Genomic DNA, 21,211 nt, shown 5'->3' on the forward strand with positions numbered 1-21,211 from the left:
CCTGGCCGCTACTACGGGACAATGGGGTTCCGAACACCATAATTGTTTTAATGTGGTCAGAATACCGCCACCGCTGTGCCCCCACAAGCCTGGCGGTCCGTGGATCACCAGACTCACAATCAAGCCCTTAGATTTGCCTTTGACTGAATCTGTTACAGAACAGTGGTCATACCCAAGAAATATTCGACTCTAATTTCCATTTCCCTAATGAAGTTGTATTTTTGCCTCCCTCGTGAGCACCATTACATAACTGAAAGGCAGTACATAGTACTTTTCAAAACTGCAAAATGAATGAATAAATGTGATCCACAAGTCATTGTGTAGGTAGGATGTACTCAATTTGAGCTTGTGGTTACAGGTATGGTCCACCTGAACACATTTGTGGGGACCTGCACCTATTTTTCCTCATCAGACTTTGATGCAGAGCAAAAGAGATGCAAACACTCAAGGAGGAAAGAAAGAGAAAGATGGAAAAGCTGTGACAAAGGGAGAAAAAAACTATCAAAAAGGAGCTATAAGAATAAGATAAAAAGTCAGGAAGCATCTTGTGGTGGACTAAAGAGTTATCAGGTGGAATCAAGCCTACCCAGCTGTGTTATTCAGCATAATGATAATCAGTAGTGCCAGCTACCGGCTACTGAGCAAATCCCTGGACCTACCACTTTTTACATACATAGTTTTGTGTATGTGTACCCAACAAAAACAATACACCCCGCCCCAGCAGAGATTCCAAGCTGTTAGCCAAATGCATACTCAGGACATGTATAGGCTGAAGTGAGCGGAAACAGAGGGAGCTCAGTACTCCTTCTTTCAAGTACTGTTACTTAGCAATACGTTTTGCATTTTTACATCCCATTAGTTTCTGTTTGCAGTTCACGCTTACCTCTTTCAATTTCGCAATCGTATTTGCCATTCTTTGAATCTTAACTGTTTAAATTGAGTACCCAATTATCAGGGAGGTATCGATACTGTGATATGTCATGATCAGCCTCGCTTCACTCCCAGCATTCCCTACAACTTCCACACGAGTTCCAGTCACACTTCAGGACAGGACTGGGAAACCAATAGGAGCCCTGGCAAAAAATGCTCAAATCAGCCCCACCCTCTTAGTCTCCTAGCACTAGCTCTTTTTTTCCAACCATCCAGTCACTCTCTCTTTCTCGCTCTCCTTCTCCCATATCTCTGTTGTGCCTCTCTGATCTTTTTCTCTCTACCTCCCCCATCCCCTCTCTCTCTCTCTCTCTCTCTCTCTCTCTCTCTCTCTCTCTCAACCTCCCTGTGCCTACTGCAGTTAACTTCGGTAGTTGTGGAAAGTAACAGAATCAACGGAACAGCCACAGCCTTTCAAAAGCAGTCTCCATTGGCTCCAGCCCACTGGGGAAATTGCCAGTGTAATATTAGGCCGGTCCAGCCCTTACTTTGACCTCTAAGTTTAGTTTTACAATGGAACCTGTTTCACTTAATGAGGGACATCTAAATATAGAGTGACTTGCAATAAAAACAATGGGCCCGATTCACAGAACAAACTTAAGACAAACTCCTAAACTTACTACCATTTTGATATTCACAGAAGGCACTTACTCATTTTGGTATTCACAGAAGGCACTTACTCATTTTGGTATTCACAGAAGTTAGGAGTCCTAACTTTAGAACTCATAAATGCCATCTGTGAATACCGAAAGTCTTAAATTTTGGATTTTTCTCAGTTTAGGAGTAGTAAAGTTAGGACTTCTAACTTTAGAACTCCTAAATGCCTTCTGTGAATACCGAAAGTCTTAAAGTTAGAATTTTTCTCAGTTTAGGAGTAGTAAAGTTAGGACTCCTAACTTTAGGACTCCTAAACTGAGAACAATCGTTACTTTAAGACTTTCGGTATTCACAGAAGGCATTTAGGAGTCCTGAAGTTAGGAGTTCTAACTTTACTACTCCTAAACTGAGAAAAATCCTAACTTTGAGACTTTTGGTATTCACAGAAGGCATTTAGGAGTCCTAAAGTTAGGACTCCTAACTTCTGTAAATACCGAAATGAGCAAGTGCCTTCTGTGAATATCAAAATGAGTAAGTGCCTTCTGTGAATACCAAAATGGTAGTAAGTTTAGGATTTTGTCTTAAGTTTGTTCTCTGAATCGGGCCCAATGATTTAAAAACATTCGTAGGTGATGTTGACTCTAGTATCAGTCAGGTTGACATGTGACTTCCTCTAGTGGGCACCACAGAGAGTTCAGAAGGCATGCCAGTGATATGTTACTCGATGGGAACACTCAGGCAAGGTGATTTAGAAAGAGGGCCCTAGGAAAAGCATCATCATTGGCTTAGCATAAGTAAGGGGCAGCAGCAGCCAGGTGACAGCCAGCGCATCCCAATCAACCAGCAAAGCTAGAAGAAAGGCATTAAGAGGGCGATCCTGGTGATTGATACCTCTGTGGGTTCAACCTTAACTAGAACACATGGTCATTTTAGATCTAAATGGAGCTGGAGGAAGCTGGTACCTCATCTCCATCTGAGTCATATAAAGCACCACTCCCATATCTCCATACCTTCCCCAAATGTATACATATATCTCTCGTATCCCTTTCCCTTATAGCATCACAAAGAGTCTTTTGAGAGCTGTCCTGATGAACAAGCAATTGTTAATGCCATAAATGAATGGTTAGCTGTAAACACATCTTGCTGACCTGCACCTCGCCCTTATGTGACAGATGTCCTCCTGAGCATTTGGAATAAGCCTGTCACTGGACACCTACTCCTTCCCCCATGAACATCATTTCCCCTGGCACACACCACCAATTCTGTTTCCTTACCTGGAAATTATGTTAAGATATTATTCAGTGACAGTTAGGGCTGTAGATCAGGAAGATTAAGATACAGGTGCTAAAATAAGTGCCATCCGAATTGTAGTCTGGATTATCAAGTAAGGAATGTTGATGTATTAGAATAAGGAATATTGATGTACTAGAATATCATAGCCAAAATATCAAGAAGGTAAAGGCTTTTAAGTAAGTATAGATGTACTATTCTTAACTCCACTTCTAGGTACCTTGAAGATATGCTGCTGGTGGGGGTGGGGCAGGGTTAGGAGGAGAGGGAGAAGAAGAGCAAGTTTGTACTAGTGCACGCATTGCCTGCTCCCTTTGGCGCTGCAGAGGCCGGGCTGTGTCTTTGCATATACCCTCTTGTGATTCCACCAGGTGCAAATATGCACACAGTGTACCTGGGCATAGTGTTACCAGTACCCAGGATTGCCATCCGTAGCATTAAGAGAGGGGCATATTCACAAGCCACAGGAATGTTACTTTTTATGACGTTCAGTTGGCGATAAACCCTTTTCCTTATTTACAAGGTGGCGTAAAGCCACTTAATAAGGCCCCTTTCACGCTACCCTTAGCGTGAAAGGGGCATGCAAGGGGTGTTACTGTGGGTATTCGCCTGCAACACCCATCAATATTGACAATGCCCCTTTGAGGCAGTGCCAAAATTAAGACCAGAGAAAACCTGGTATTAACATGTTTGAAAAGAGGAGAAATTCTTGTTTTTGCTGTTTCTAAGTTTGATGCATTGTGTAGCACAGATAGAAACAGCAAATCGGCATGAATGATTGTTCATGTGCAGGAAGGTGTCCCTTCCTGCACATAAAAAATAATAAAAAAAATGACGATTTGCAACTTCTAAGTGTGCTGCAAGGGTGCCTGCATTGGCGCTATACAGTTAGATTTAGCACCAGAATTCTTGTGGCTAGAGTGCATCCCTGCGTTTTCAGAATGGCAGAGCGTGGCGTTAGCAATGTTTGCTTAAGGGCACACTTCCCCATTCCCTTGTTAATAAGCCTCACAGTATTACCAGTTCTTTGAACACCTGACACATAGAATCGCCTACAGTGGTGACCAGTAATGAGGCCCCCAGAATGAACATTTTCACACTAATAGATCACAGTCATTTCGAATGAGGCCCACCGCTTTTCTGTACACATGAGCAACACTGATGAAACACTTATGGTCTCTTTCTTTTTGCCAATATGAGTGCAAACTTTTGTTTGTGGTGATATAGCGATTATGGCTGATGTGCTAATAGTACACCACACAGTTTTTTGCTTACACAATTTTGGCTGGATGAAACCCGGTGCCTATTGTATGGACAACTAGCACTTATTTAGAGTTTTTGCACTTCAGAACAGGGAAATCCATGCACTATTAATGGATGACTTCCCATTTTGTGGTCCAAAACTCCGAATGGTGCAGAAACTGTGCACCAGATGTATTCAGCGCTTACCGGTAGAAGTATTCAACAAGTGCGAAAAAACTGGAAATGAACCCGTTTTCTGTGAAGTATATCTTCTGCAGAATCATTTTTTGCTGCATTAGGGAAGGATATGTGTTGCATAAATGGTGAAAAAATTATTTTTGTATGCTCCTAAAAGACGTCTGCAAAGAAGATGAATGCAGCATCATTTAGGGGATTTGAAGTCCTTGTTCTAGCACTTCAGGGGCGAGCTGTGATAGCTGTGTGAAGAAGCGGTCCACTGCATGACAGGCTATCATGAGGCAGTGTCCTTTTTCTGAAGCCTGAATGTAGATGGCTTGACAAGTGACTGCCATCCAGCAGTGATGCATACCTTTCCATAGAGACATGGTCAATGTGACTCAGGAATACCTTAGAATGGAAACAGTGTGAGAGGGAGATGAGAAAACACACACAATTTGTCCCCACTTGCCGGAAGACAAAGAGATAATGTAGGATGGAGACAGAGGACTGGAGACAATGGCATGGAGACTGGGGAGGTAGTCAATGAAATACAGACAAGTATATTGAGACAGGCTGGGGATGATACCGAGAAATACAGACAGTAGGACGGATTCAGCACATAGACACATAGGACCCGATTACGAGTTTGGTGGTGCAGTGCCGGGTCTGCCCCGCCGCGGCACCACCAAACCAGTGGAGAGGACGCCTGCCAGATTACAGGCTGTTCTCGTGTCGGGTGGGCTTTGTTTTTGATGTTCTCATGGCGTGCCCTGAAAATGGGCACCACAATGGGAATGCAAAAAACAGTTCCTGGAGGGCATGGGCACACGGAGGCCCATGTTGTGCCCCCCTCTGTGCATCCACATGCAGAGGAGGCACAGTTGGCCCCGCAGGGCCCCTTTTATTTTCTCTCCGTCACAGTGTACATGGAGTAAGAACCTCCTTGATACCGGCGGCGGAGAGGAAACCCGTAATATAGTTGGCGAGACTGCTGCAGTACCACCAAGCATATTGCAGCCTCCTGGTCACCACAACACCGCCAGAGAACAGCGGTTCCCTTGCAGCTGCGGTGGGGCTGTGGCGGTCAGACCTACCAATTCATACTTGGGCTGTTGGAAGACCGCTGCACCTCTACGAGTCTGGCGGTCCGTGGATCGCCAGACTCTTAATCAGCCCATAATGATCAGATGGGCATATGTAGAGACATGGTGCGAGGGAGAAATTAACACACAGGTGGTGGGGGGGTAAACAAGGATACTGTTTGCTGTTTGACCTACCTTGAGTCCCTGCGTTTTCATTATATCGAAGGCCTCCTGTCATTAATATTGTGACCCCACTGGACTGGCTGATTATATTACTACGCTGAGTACCCAGGAGGTATCAGGGCTGTACTGTCCTGCTCACTTGTTAGGGTTTGTTGCCGCTACAGTGTTTTAAAAGTCCTGTCTGAGGGTCTTTGCTACATATGATCTTTGGGTAATTACACAAAGATATGTGTGTGTTCTTGTGTGTACTACAACCCCCCTCGCAGGGTCAAACATATATAGCTTAGTGTTTGCCACACTTGTGTATATTTCTTTTGCTTGATTTTACCACAGATGTTTCTACAATTTTTCACTGCGCATGCGTGTAGTTGAACTGCATGCACTACATGTACGTTGGTGTCAATGGGTGAAATTGATGTGGTTACATTTTGGGTGTACTACTTATGGGTTAATGAGTGTCATATGTCTTCACTTGTTTTGTGTTCTGTATGGTTTCCTTGAAAACCTGCTTTCATGGAACCATATGCGTTGATGTACATTCATTCAATGCAGAAATCCAGCATCTCTTTTTTCTTTCTCAACTGGCACCTAAATAGAGCTACTTTTAAGGGAAATCTTTTTCGGCAAAGAAACGCCAGTTATTGTGGATGCATAATTTGCACTTGAGTTCATAAGAGGAATCACACGTGCAAAGGAGCGGTTATGTTTGGATAAAGCAAATCATATGTTTTACCCACATTTAAGGAAATTCCAAAGTAGCTTTCTTGATTGACAAAACAGAAGAAGAATATTTGGTCTTGTTTTTCCTTGAACTAAATTGCATCTTCTTCAGCATGGTGTAAGAAGGAATGCTATTTGCATAAAGCTGTGGAAATAACGTTCTTTTTTCTGTAAGAGTAGGTCTTCTCTTATTTAAAAACCCACTTTTTTGGCATGGGGATTTTATGACTCCTCTTGGATATATAGGTTATTTTCCTTATGTTTTTTTAAGTGAACTTTTTTAAAGAAAAAAAGGCATAAAAGCAAGCTGAATTTGTTTTCTCGGCCAAATATAAGATGTTCAGGATTTGCAAATAGGTCGGAGCCCAAAATGCTTTTGCTTTTGTGAATCACGTACATTTGCATTAGGTTTTGTATACCAGCTGTATTTGGGCGAGGGGAGGATCTCATGATTATTTGGGTTTTTCTGATAGCAAAGTCATTGTATGTTGTGATATGATCCTATGATTCTGCAGACCTCAGACATACACATCCAAGTAATTAGGGTCGGCCTGGCCTGTACGGCATTCAGGCATTGCCTGATGGGCTGGTCTGACAGGTCACTGTGAGGGATGTGTTTTTGGCTGTTTGCGTACCAGTTTATGGTTTGCTGGGCCGTTTTTTATTGTTGATTTCACCAATATTGAAATAAACATTGTCTGCAGCAAGATCAAATCCATTCACTCTTTCATACCTTGCAAAACACCTATACAGCATGGCTTTACAAGTTAAAAATACCCAGGGGCATATTATCAACAAAAGGCAATACATTATCGGCGCTTTTATCGGCAGATAAAACGGCGATAATGGGCTTGATAATATGCCCTTGAGAATTCCCATAGAAGCCCATGTTCACACCAGAACATGGGCTTCTATGGGAATTCTCAAGGGCATATTATGAAGCCAATTATCGCCGCTTTATCTGCAGTTTTCGGCCGATAAAAGCGGCGATAATGTATCCCCTTTTGTTGATAATATGCCCCCCAATTTCCAAACATGGGTCACTTTTTTTAGCTGCCAATTCACTAATAGAGACGCTTTAATTTTGGTTCCCCAGTCCGAGCCTGCGGGCAATTCCTTAGTGGCCTCGCACAAATCAGCCATAAGTTGTAGACAACAAAGCTATATTTCAGGTTCCACTAATCTTGCAAATTCTGTCCTCACTCAGAGAGGATCTATTAGCCAACAGGTGACACTCAACCATACTCTTCGGCTTTTGACCGCAGTGCCATTTGACAGATTTGCAGATTTGTCCCAAGTGCTTGCTTGATTTAGAAGAACAATCTCTCATGGGGCACAGAACCAACAGGCTTTGGCAACAGACAGCATAGTTGTAATTCAAGCTGCACAGAACTCAAAGATCTGCTACTCAAATAGTGAAAAAATTATTCCTTAGACTTGAGAGCTATGTCACTGGTTCTAAGTCATATATGACAGGTAGAGACCTTAAGCAAGAGGGGTGACCCTCAAGCTACACTCCTCCTACTGCATATCTGATTTAATATCACTTAAATCTAGCAAATGAGCTGCCCTGTATAGCAGTGGGAGTAAGCAAGCAGCTTGGGACTCTTCACTTGCAATCCAGCCCTTCGTTTTCATCCAGCCTTCAGTCTAGCCTGTCAATGCTCTGGCTCCTCATCAGACATTTTCAGTATTAGTATATACATAGTGTATTTTGATGAGTTGCATTAGTTGCATTAGTTTCCATTAAAGAGCAAAACTGAGTTTTGCTTACTGTGTTATCTCTTCGCTTTTATGCACAGTCTTTTGTCTCATTTATCGCTCCTACTTTCTCCTTCTCTTTCTCTCTCTCTCTCTCCCTATCAATCTTCTTCTACTTCTTTTGCCTTTTTTTATCTCTTTCCCTTTTCACACCTTTTCCATTGACTGTTTCATTGATCACAGCACTGTATTAGAAATAAGGATTTTGCTCCAACTTCCCAGCTGCAACCCAGAAATTAGTAATGTACATACAGAAGTAAGTTTAATGTCCACATGTAGCAAGATACTCAATCTCTCTTACTGAATCAGTGCAAGGTCTTGATTTAGAAATCACCAGATAGAGGCAGTGCCATTATATTCTGTGGTACATCCATCCCGCTTGGTGTGAGAATGTAAGATGAGGGCCGCCAGCCCTCCACCAGCGAGAATGCCAACCTATAACCCGTTTTGTAAAAGGGTGGCTGTACTAGACACCAAGCATCAATATTGGCAGGCAGTGAGGAGGGATGGTGGTGGCTATACAGAAACCACTGAGGCCTTAAACCCAAGTGGAGGAAAGTTGAAGTGTTGGTTACTTAATAGGATGAACTCAAAGAGGCAAACACTACCTCAGTAAGAGTCTCTCTAATGCCAATATCACCGGTTCACAACACCTGAACCTGGCAAATGTTTACGGTACACTGTAGGTATACAGATTTTAACATCATATTTTAACATATAAAGTGTATAGCCTTCCGGCTGAAGATGGGCCTTGTGCATAGTTACACACAAACATGAAGCTGAGAAAAAAATTCTGATTTGGCCAGATCCGAAATAAGAGAGGCACATGAAATAAAATACAACCTGAATGACTATTTCTTCAGGAATATATGTGACTTCCACATGTTCAAAAGAAAAAATCACCTGTGTCAATAACACCAGGTGCTTTATCATGAACTCATACTGTGTCCTTCCATCCATTTTTTTATGAAATAGCGCTGTGCATGGTAACTCCACTAGTTAGTGTACAATAGTGTAGCTCGTAAAGAAAGAGCACAACCATCAGTCCATGTTTCTGAGTTTTGCTGTCTGTGTCATATGCTCTGACTAACTGAATAAGTGCAGACCCTACAAACTGGAATTTATTGAAAAGTGAGTGCACTGTGACATAAAATTAGTTAATGATAAGGTATTTGACTCACACAGTCTGAAACTTGTGTAATAGGATATACACTTTCATAATCTACTCATGAGCATATATCATAGAAGATTGATTTACACTCATGAACGAGTTCAATGGGTGTCACAGATGTTGCCAGTGAATTTCCATTCAATTTTGGTGATTACACACCCAGTTCTAAAATAATTAGCATTCTCAACGAAGTGTAAGGACATTTTTGCAGCATGTGTTGCTATTACTTGGATTTGCACACTTCTAGTATTTAGTTTTGTGCTCATAAGGTCATAACGTATTTTTCTTAGAATAAGGGGTTTCAGTTACAAGGTGACTTGTGATACTGCACCCTAAAAACCAAAGTGCACCAGGATACAGGCTCCACCTCAGAATTTTTCACCGTCATTTGGTTCAGACGTGTTCTTGAGTACTCGGTTGTGCTGCTCATCAAACTCTACATTTTGATGTGGGAGGACCACGGTCTGTTGGTGAAACATGCTCCGTTCATATCAATTGACCCTGGGGCCAAGTCATATAAGAATTGCTCATTAATGGTGATGGGTTTCAGGACCTACCTTATAGATTTTCCCTTCTTGCAATAAATAAATGACTTGGCCATGCCAGCATAGGTTCTGTAACCTCTGTCTATAGAGGGACCACAACTTAAGTGTGTGTTGAGCTCATAAAGCCTTTCATTTTAAAGCAGTTTGGCACTGATGAGATTAGATGTGGGCCCATGGCTCCACGATGCAGCGTCAATAACAAGGCACAGTCTGGCACGGTCACTGAACCTATTTAGAAGTCGACTCTGGTAGGAGCCACGCAGGAATATCCAGGGCTCTCAATGAAACCTCCACCTTTGAGTAAGACCACAACTCAGGTTTTGATTGCTAACTTCATCCTCTCACCCGTTTCCTCTGGCAAATACTACTACTCCCTCGACCAAGGATCATTCTTCTGGGGTTCAATCTCAAATGAGCCTTTGCTTTACACCCATTAATGGCCCAGAGAGCCTAAATGATGCTCAACAGTCAGCCTTACTCACTAATGTCAAACCCATTCTGTGGTGAAAGGCGGTTTTGATGCTGGAACACCCTTGAGGACATGATGAGTCCAAGAGGTCCCTGAGCTACCTTTGATGCTGAGACCAGCTTTGAAGTCGGGCACATCATCTATGCCCATCACTCCACTTTCTCACCAGGAAGAGGGTGAAGAATCTGAGAGTAAACTGCATATCATATATATTAATACCAACCATGCTCATATTCGTACGTGGCTTCTTCCTCACTCCATGTTCCACATAAATAGATCAGATAGCATTAAAGGAGGATATTTCTGAGAAATCAAAGGTTTACCATATTCCTGAAAAGAAGAAAGCCAATTCAGTTGTGCTTCCTTCCCAAGCACATGTGTCCCTATATGATTTATATTAAGACTCTGACCAGGACCATTAATCTTATCCATGGGCACCTTATCAGGAATCAGGGCAACTGCTGAACAGGAGAATCCTTTCTGGGTTATAGTACAGATCCACAGGACAACACATCCTGAAAATGATAACCTGTTAAAGTTTTGCTGCTAGATGACACCTCAGCATACAACTTTGTCATAGCAAGAATAGCTGAGCACCACAGGGTTCCAATCTATGTGGAAGTGAATACCCTACTAAGGGCCATATGTATCAACAAACCCTTTTGCGATTCCTAAATAGCGATTTTTAAGGAATCGCTATTTAGGAATTGCAAAATGGTATGTATGAAGAAATTCGCTATTTTTTAGCGATTCCTTAATCTTCCTTATTTGCGAATTCGCATTTTGCAAATTCGCAATTAAGGAATATTTTCCAATGCATTCCTATGGGCCAGGAGGCCCATAGGAATGATTGCGAAATAATTCTCAAATTGCAAATTCGCAATTTGCTAATTGCAATTTGAGAATTATTTCAAGGGTGCAGGGGTGTCTCAAAGACACCCTGCTGCACCCCTGAAATGACCATGTGTGTGCATATGGCGCTCATACATGCCCTATGGGCATGTGTGTGGATCACATGCCACCTTCAAAAATGTCAAATTGTGCATTTTTTGAAGAATTCGCAAGTTACCATCAACTACAAGTTGGTGGTAATTTGCGAATTCTTAACCAAAATTCGCAACCCAAAAATGCTACATACATAGCATTTAAGGAATCGCAAAATTGCGATTCCTTAAATTCTATGGCAAAATAAGGAATCGCAAATCTTTGCAATTCCTTATTTTGGGAATGTTTCATACATCCCAAAACATGCAAAAAGGCCGTTTGCGATTCGCAAAAGGCTTGATACATATGGCCCTAAGTTTCTTGCTACAATCAAAGCAATGCTGCAGTGCTCCAAATAAATCTTTAACAACACCATTAAGGGCAAAATGGTCACTCCTTGGAAGAAATTTAAAGCAGCATCACAAGATCCTCTCTTTAATCATTGGCAATTCCCACCAAACTCCCTGGTATTTCATATTACATGATAAAGGGATCTCATGCAAGGCATAGGGGATACTGCTCCAGCAGACAAAGAGAAAAGATGGATGGGCTGGGAAATGTGTGGCTTTTGGAGCAGCCACACATTGGTATGTAGCCAACCAAGTACAACCAGGTACAACAGTGATCAACGGTGCAAATTGGAAGAGTTGCTAACATCTACATCGGACCCCTTTGAGAAAACGCCTGCAAAAATTGTTGAGGAAGGCAAGGTTTAACTAATCCAAACATTCATTGTGCATTAGATAGAGTGGATACTGCCTCCAAACACATCAACAACAATATCCTACTCTGCTGTAAAGCTATCAGTGTGTTGGAATACCAGCAGCCCAAAACTAGAGGCCATATTTACAAGTAAGTAATGCAGTGCGGTGCCGCAAGCCATTTGGCTGCACCTCACTGCGTTACTTTGAAGGAAAGGGATGCGTCAAATTTACAACAATATGATGTATCCCTGACGCAGGCACCCTTTGCACCATGGCCGAATTCATCTCAGCCCAGGCCAAGGTCTCATCCAGATATCACTTCAATACACTTGGTTCCTGTACGGTCAGATTCTGACAAAAATTGCTTCGATCACAGAGCCATCCTCAGCTGCTCCATCAGTATTTTGGTTCAGATTCTGATCAGTTAGCCTCCACTAGGAAATGATGATGGGGATGATTTTCACAACATCATGAAAATGAAACTTTGTCCATGAACTTACAGGAAGCCAGAGAGCTGGATTCTTCCCTTATTACTGGTTTGATTCCCTCCTGAGCCGCCAACAGAAGAAAGAGCTTCCTTCACCGTAGTGATTGGACATGCTTCTGTGGCTCTATATCTACAACATCCTTCTGTAGAAGTCAAAACGTATGTTCATATTGAAGTTTACAGACTGGGTAGTCTTGCTCTGGGCCCTTACTGCAGTTCAGTTTGGCCCTAACCGATACATTGATGGGCATTTGGTCTAAGCCTTGCTCATGCCCTCCACTGCACATGGGCAAGTGAACCTGAATTTTTGACTCGCCGCCCATCTCCGGAGAGTCTGGTGGTCTAACTTTCAACAGCAAGGACATTCCCATCTCATTTCTTGCAATACATCCCTCCCCCAAGCTAGACAGGGAAACAAAATGATTTGAGTCATTTGGTAAACAAATGTTTTCTTCCACTAGCTTAGCTTCAAGGTCAGTCAATGCAAGTTAGCAAATTGCCTATTTGGATGTTATACACAAGTCCTCTGGGACATGGTCAGAGAGATCTTGCTGTCAGTCCAGGAGGAGTTCCTCCCTGGCTCAAACTGTTCAAAATGATCACGATGCAGCTAAAGATGTATGTCAGGCTGGCCTAGACACAACCAATTGTTTTGGGTAAGCAATTGGCGTTAGGGTGGTGCTCCATCGCCATAGGGGGATGAGATCCACAGGCTTTCCTGGTGATGTTCAGGCATCCCATATAGATATGTCTTTTGATGGATCTTGCCTTTTTGGAGAAAATGCATATTCCACCCTAGAGCGCTTCTTCAAAGAAATCCACAACTTGGCATACTCTTTGACCCTTTCAACACATGTCAGCCAAATTCCCTCATCAATTTTGTCCCTTCCGGATCTCCTTCAGAAACTTGGCTACAGGCAGTGCTAGGGCCCACTTCAGTTTGTTGAATGAGTGAGCTCCTGGATCTTTCGTGCAGCCTCCTTTCACCACCTCACCATCTTTTTTTCCATAAAAATTGGGTTTGAGGACTTGTGCAGCCTTTTTAAAAAAAAATTGTGACTCCTTTTCATGTTGGTAAATTCATCATCCTCTCATTATTTACTCTTCCCTCGAAAGAGGTGGCGAGACTCAAATCAGCTGGATCCACTCTAAACTTTAATATCGATTGCACCAAAAGCCGTCGGGAGGATGAACAGCTTTTTGAGCGATTGTAGAGGAAAGCAGAGGTTATTTCGTACAGAAAACTGACTTTGTGGAGGTGGATAATCCTCTACATTAAGATCTGCTATGCACTGGTAGAAGCAGACTCCGGAAGCACTGAGGGCTTCCTCATCCAGAGTCAAGGCTGCTACCACTGTATTGGCATGTGGCGTGCCTGTTCCTCACATCTGTCAGTGACCACATTCATGAAGCATTTGCCTTGACAGCCAGGTTCAACAGGAACGGCATTTCGACCATTTAGTCCCTCAGGGCTTGTTAGTCTGGGCCCACACCACAAACATTCCACTTTGGGAAGTACTGCTTTGGTATTTATTTTAAAGGTTAGGAATCTGTGGTTAGAAGTATCCATCAGGACGAAAAGTAATTTACCTCCAGTAACACTCTTTCCAGTGGATACTCTATTGAAGCACAGATTCCCTATTGCCCTCCAGTCCACCTGTTCTGTGGAGTGGTCTCTTTTCAACATCTTAAAAGAGTCCCATATTGGAGATATGCATACCAGTACCTCCAATTATGTTATGGACTGTTTCTGATGTATAAAGAGAGTCCAGAAAGAAACTGCGTTTGGATCTAGTGTGGCACTTAGATAGAGTATCCTCCAGAAAGAGCATTTCCAAAGGTAAGTAACTTGTTCTTCTATTGCTAATTGTTAAGATTGGTCAGGTAATGCAAAATGCATTGAAGAAACCACAGTCGGTTAGATTACATGCATTATACGTTTGCTGCAACATTTGTATTTCCCAAAAAGAACATAAACAATATTCAGTGCAAATTTAAGAACACATTTCCACCCTCATCAGTGTATACGTTATCATCAATGTAATCCAAAACTGTGTAAATTGGAACTGGCATCAGTGAAATCTGTCTGAATATTTTTTTGCGGAAGAGTTGTATAGACTATTCTTAGGAGTAATGATCTCAGCATGCAAATAAAGGAAGATTATTCTTGCTTTTGTGCATTCCTCTTTTTCTTTCTGTTGCAGCTTGAGCCAGGCCGGCCGTTACCCTCCCCCAATGAGCTCAAGAAGAAAATACTCATCAAAAATAAACGATTAAAGCCTGAAGTCGAAAAGAGTAAGTCACAAGTTATTACAAATTGTTAATAATTTCAACATTCAGAAAAATGACTACAGCTCTCATTTATGGATTGTTTTTTGTTTTGTGTTTTTGTTGCAAAGGTAGACATTTCCCTCAGACCCATAGAAACTGTACCAGGTCTGTTCACAGTGGATGACTGAAAATGTTAATGGAAGAAAAATAAAAATTTGTTACCTTTTTAAGTTGTTGACAAAAGTTATGCAAATTCACTTTTTTGGGGCCTCAGTACCCCTATCCTTTCAACAAAAGTGCTTCAGAAAGTCATTGGCATTCTATGTTATGCTGATAACTGTCAGCTTAACATTTTGAACATCTAAAAAATCGGGCTTGACAAATGCAATATGGATTTTTATTGTTCTTTTGGATTTGCTAAACCATTCTTTACCTGTGCCTTTTTTTTAGGAATTCCTTACCAACTTGTTCCTTTTTTCCTTAATTTAATGGGCAAATCTCCCATACTTCACTTTTTACATTCCCCCTCTGTCTCACCTGCGTTAATGGGAGATGATACCTAGTACCCCATTTCTTGTCTCTGTCCCCTCCCCTTCCGACACATGTAACTGCCTCTTCCAATCTGTGCCATTCCTGTTTTCAACGTAGTATTTTGTCCACAGCTTCCCCTCCATCTCTATGCCTCCCCATGCTATTCTTTTTGATCCATCACTATTTCTTGACAATATCTGTTCACATTACTTTGTTCAGTAGGCTATCTCCTTCTCATCCTCATTGTCCACTTCAGTCTCTGATTCACAATCAGGTCGTGGCCAGTGCTTAATTTGAGCCAGTGCATTCCGGTGCTCGGCACCAGCACTTAATTGTCAACACCAGCACTTATGACAGTCTGCCACATGGTGGTGCTGTTTTTCTACTGTCATTGGCAGCGCTGGCAGGTGTAACAAGTTGTGCGAACTACATTGTCCTCCTGACGAGAACCCTGGCACTTATTTTGTTACAAATTAAGCAATGGAGACACAGACTATGGTAACCCAATCTTTTTTTATGTTCATTCTCCTTATTTGTGTTTTTTATTATGAATCATGCAATTTTTAATGCTGCTGAAATTTTAATGTTTTAAATTTGCCCACCATGTAATTCAAATTGTGTCCATGAAGTTTCTTTCATGAGTTTGTCTTTTTCGTACAGAATTTGATCATACTTTAAACAGGCTGATTGAATTTTAGTTACATTAGATTTGTCAGAGTTATCCACACTAACTGACTTTTGTCAGGACCACATGGGGCCAAATCAATGACTTTTAATGTGTAAACTACAATAAAAATGTCTGAAATGTCCTAACACATAAATGAACACCTCAAGATGTGCTAGTGCCAAAAGATTGCAAATATACATATCTAGATAGATTACTCAGTGTAGTTATAGTTAGGCCCGGGTTTCCATAGGAAATAGATTTTTTGGCTCGCTAATAAGTTGGATGCCTCCTGACGAATCTTCATGAAACTTTCCACAAAACAGGGGGTTTAAGCCAACTCAGCAACTTTCTGGAAAGTTGTGGCCTGATCTGTCAAGCAGTGGCTGATAAAAAAGGGTTTCTCAAAAGGTGCAGAGAAGTAATATCGACGTAGAAATATCGTGTGACATTATTATCCCCGCAGAAATATCGAGTTGAAGAAATATCGACAACAAAAATATAGTTTGACCAGAATATCGACTGACAGGTAAGTAATATCGATAACAATAATATAGTTGTAATAAATATCGTTTACAAAAATATAGTTTACAAAAATATCGATTTTTTAATAATGTTATGTATTTTAGTGTTTTTAATGAGAATTGTTTGTCATTTTATTATATGCTGTTGAATTGTATTAGTTAATAATGTATTTTATGTTGAATTTTGTGTTATTAGTTCCGTAGCAGGTTGTGGGTTTATAGGGGAATAGGGTGGGAAGTAATTTAATTATAAAAAAATTATTGATTAATTAATGTGTTAATTTATTAATAATTGTTTAATAATTATTTGTTAATTAATTTCAATTAGTCAATTATTAATTAATTATGTTAATTGTTTAATTAATGTTAGGTGTGTGTAGTGGAGTTTATATGTGTAAATGGTGTGAAGTAAATAATTTTGTATTGATTAATTATTAAATACTTTTTAAATTAATTACCATTAATTAATTAGTAATTATTAATTGTAAATGTGTAATTAATTTTAGGTGTGTGTAGTGGAGTTTATATGTGTAAATGGTGTGAAGTAATTAATGTTGTATTGATTAATTATTAAATACTTTATAAAGTAATTACCATTAGATAATTAGTAATTATTAATTGTAAATGTCTAATTAATTTTAGGTTTGTGTTGTGGTGTTTATAAGTGTATATGGTGTGAAAGCTGTTAATTAATTAATTAATTAAAAATACATTAATTTTCATTAATTAATTAGTAAATATTAAATGTAATTGTGTAATTAATTTTAGATGTGTGTGGTGGATATTATAGTGTTAAATAATGTGCAATTAATTATTTTTTTATTATCTTTGTTAATAATATATTTAAATGTATATATTAATTATGATTATATTGGAAATTAAATGTAATAAAAAATGTGATAGTTTTTTTTTTTATTGTTTTGGGTTCCAGCGCTTTCCCTGCTATTGCACTCACTGGAGTGGGAATAGTCATTTTCACCCCTACGCTATCCAACGCTTTCCCTACTGTTGCACTCTCTGGAGTGGGAATAGTAATTTTTACCCCTACGCTATCCAACGCTTTCCCTACTGTTGCACCCTCTTTAGTGGGAATAGTAATTTTAACCCCTACGCTATCCAACGCTTTCCCTTCTGTTGCACTCTCTGGAGTGGGAATAGTCATTTTTACCCCTACGCCATCCAACGCTTTCCCTACTGTTGCACCCTCTGGAGTGGGAAAAGAAATTTTTACCCCTACGCTATCCAACGCTTTCCCTACTGTTGCACCCTTTGGAGTGGGAATAGTAATTTTTACCCCTAAGCTATCCAACGCTTTCCCTACTGTTGCACTCTCTGGAGTTGGAATAGTAATTTTTACCCGTACGCTATCCAATGTTTTCCCTACTGTTGCACTCTCTGGAGTGGGAATAGTAATTTTTACCCCTACGCTATCCAACGCTTTCCCTACTGTTGCACCCTTTGGAGTGGGAATAGTAAATTTTACCCCTACGCTATCCAACGCTTTCCCTACTGTTGCACCCTCTGGAGTGGGAATAGTAATTTTAACCCCTACGCTATCCAACGCTTTCCCTACTGTTGCACTCTCTGGAGTGGGAATAGTAATTTTTACCCCTACGCTATCCAACGCTTTCCCTACTGTTGCACTCTCTGGAGTGGGAATAGTAATTTTTACCCCTACGCTATCCAACGCTTTCCCTACTGTTTCACCCTCTGGAGTGGAAATAGTAATTTTTACCCCTACGCTATCCAACGCTTTCCCTACTGTTGCACCCTCTGGAGTGGGAATAGTAATTTTTACCCCTACGCTACCCAGCACTTTCCCTACTGTTGCACTCTCTGGATTGGGAATAGTAATTTTTACCCCTACGCTATCCAACGCTTTCCCTTCTGTCGCACTCTCTGGAGTTGGAATAGTAATTTTTACCCCTACGCTATCCAACGCTTTCCCTACTGTTGCACCCTCTGGAGTGGGAATAGTAATTTTTACCCCTACGCTATCCAACGCTTTCCCTACTGTTGCACTCTCTGGAGTGGGAATAGTAATTTTTACCCCTACGCTATCCAACGCTTTCCCTACTGTTGCACCCTTTGGAGTGGGAATAGTAATTTTTACCCCTACGCTATCCAACGCTTTCCCTACTGTTGCACCCTCTGGAGTGGGAATAGTAATTTTTACCCCTGTGCTATCCAGCGCTTTCCCTACTGTTGCACTCTCAGGAGTGGGAATAGTAATTTTTACCCCTTCGCTATCAAATGTTTTAACTACTAATGTTTTTATTTTGTTATTAAATGTATGTATTATTATTTTTTAATACTTTAATGTGTTAATTAAATATAGAATATTTTATTTTATTCAAAATGTTTTATATATGTGTTTATTTTATTTGTATATAATTATTAAAGTTTATAAATTAAATAAAGATAATGAAATGTATTTAATAAAATATATGTATATGTACACATTTATTATGTTTATATTGATTAAATTAAGTTTATTTGTTATAAATAGTTAAAATATAAATGTAATTTAATTTATTTTGTTAATAATATTTATATTATTTAATTATTTAATTTAAGTTGTAATATTTTTTAAAGTCGATATTTTTTACATCTATATTTTTTACATCTATATTTTTGAGTCGATATTATTGTACTTACCTGTTTGAGTATAGGGAGTCGATATTTTTGTAATCGATATTTTTACATCTATATTTTTGTAAACTATAGTTTTGTTATCGATATTTAAACATGGAACCTTCTCAAAACACGTTTCCACTTGCAACTTCTGAACGGAATTCCAGCAAATTTGGCAGAAAGTAGACCCTTCCACAGAAAGCATGCTTTTTGTGATCTGGTGTAATTCCTTTCAGTAGATTTTTAGAAATTATATGTAAAAATAGGACCAGCAGATCAAAAGATAAGATCTGAGTGGCTGCCTCACATCACCAATGATGCCATTTTAAGACTTTGCGGCTCGGACATGTGTCCTGATACAAAAAAACATAAAAAAACATATAGGAGAGCAGGGTAGAGATAATCTAACCCTCTAGACCTTGTTTGGGGGTCACAGAGCCCCCGACCCCTGGGAAATGTATATGTTTTTAACTCTACTACTGTAAAAAAAAATGAAAAAGGGCGAGCTCTGGTCCGTTACAATTAAAATGCCAGTGGGCCAGGGTGCAGAGTGTCGGCACATTGATTGGCGGACGGTGTTTCCGTCCGCCGCGGCCCCCCCGCCATTGTAATATGGCGGGGGAGGAAATAGGTGGCGGACTGTCACGGATGTCGGGCAGATCGCCACCGCCTGCATGGCGGTGGCGATCCGTTTGTCATCCTAATCAGCCCCATGTCGGGACCCCATCCTCTAGAACACTGTTGGTTCTTGCTGCAGAGTGGCTCCCACCAGGCAGTAGAAGGGAAGACAGGATTGCTCCCTCCTAGCGGAAGCAAAAAAGAACCATTACTGTTAGCAGAGTGCGAGCAAAAGAATGCATCCGGTGATTGCCGGCTCCTAAGATGGGTGCAGGCAGGGTAGCTGGAGGGGTGAAGGGGCCAATGGGCCTAGCCTTGTAGCCCCCAACACTTAGGGATGTGGTTGTTACTGATGATAACACTGTGCATAGTGTTAGCACGAGTTATACTATTAACTTTAACTGGTGAATTTCAGTGGTTGTTATGTTTTCACTGACATTTTCACCCAACTACAGCATCACTCGAAATTTTTTTTCAGTGAATAGATAGATAGATAGATAAATCAACATATTTAAGAATGATATAAGGCCTTAATTCCATCCTTTTAGCTCTCTCACTATCTATCTGAATATATATAGTCTCTGGAAGTTGAGCTAAGCAGCTGGGATACCACAGACCCACTTGTCATGATGTTGCGAAGGATTTCCAGTTTAGGCCAAGAGTTTTGTGGTGTGCCCTGCCGCAGCACTCCTCAAAGCTCTTGTGTAGGGGCTGAAAAGGAAAAGGAGCACCAGTCAGGCACCAACCATTGTTGGAGGAAGAACAACTCTTGTCTAGTTTTCTTTTGTGCAATTAGGAGTAGCCTGACCATTAGCACGTTTGCTTTCATCCAGGGAAAGACGACCCACAAGGCTCTGCAACATTTTCATATATACTTTGAGTATTTAGCCAGACAAGTACTAGAGGCATAAAGCGCTCCACGACGAAGCAGAAAAGGGGGTGGTGATGAACAGAGTGTCTGAATTAAGCAGACCACTCTTACCCAGTCCAAAGATCAGGGCTTGATCCATCACCGTTATTTAGCTCACTGCCCCATCCCAGCTCAGAACCTGGCTATATGCAAATTAGTCTGTCCCTGGCCCAGTGCATCATGGGAACAGGGCCAGCATACCTGAACCACCCCCTCGCATTCCATGTGCCCTTCAGAGAACTCCATTCTGCCCAGCTCACCCTTTCCTCCGTCCCCAGGAGCCACACGACCAGAACCAGAGCAAGATCCTTCTCCTACCTCACCGCCAAGACCTGGAACATCCTGCTCCTCCACCTCAGGCAATCTGTGTTGCTGACCCAATTCAAGAACAACCTCAAGAACTGGCTTTTCGAATGATCCTACCTCCAGAGGGATCGCACCCCCCCTCCCCATTTACCCCCCCCACCTACCCAGCACATTGGGTGAGGTGACTAGCTTAATAAGCACTGATTGATTGATTTCATGCCCAGGTCTTAGTGCCTTTTTCAGGACCACATAACAAACAAATAAGAAGCGCAGGTGAAAACGTTGCTCCCTAATTATGTTTTAAAGTGAAGGCAGTTTTAACAGGAGGCACAAGCCTTGCTGCATTCAGTCTGCATACCCTCTTGCTCTGGATCAGCCTGGGGCGTTGCTCGGTTAAGGACTTCTGTC

General features: G+C 41.1%; 1 protein-coding gene across 2 annotated transcripts in view; it reads left to right on the forward strand.

The window, feature by feature from the left end:
* Nucleotides 1-21,211, forward strand: part of PLCB4 (phospholipase C beta 4) — a 1,076,851-nt gene that overhangs the window by 827,374 nt on the left and 228,266 nt on the right. For both annotated transcript variants that reach the window (XM_078649526.1, XM_078649527.1), the window contains one exon: nt 14,550-14,640. In XM_078649526.1, coding sequence (XP_078505652.1) covers nt 14,550-14,640 — 91 coding nt within the window. The remainder of the gene's footprint in view (nt 1-14,549; nt 14,641-21,211) is intronic.

This window comes from Lissotriton helveticus, chromosome 6, assembly GCF_964261635.1.
Source record: "Lissotriton helveticus chromosome 6, aLisHel1.1, whole genome shotgun sequence".
Lineage (NCBI taxonomy): Eukaryota > Metazoa > Chordata > Amphibia > Caudata > Salamandridae > Lissotriton > Lissotriton helveticus.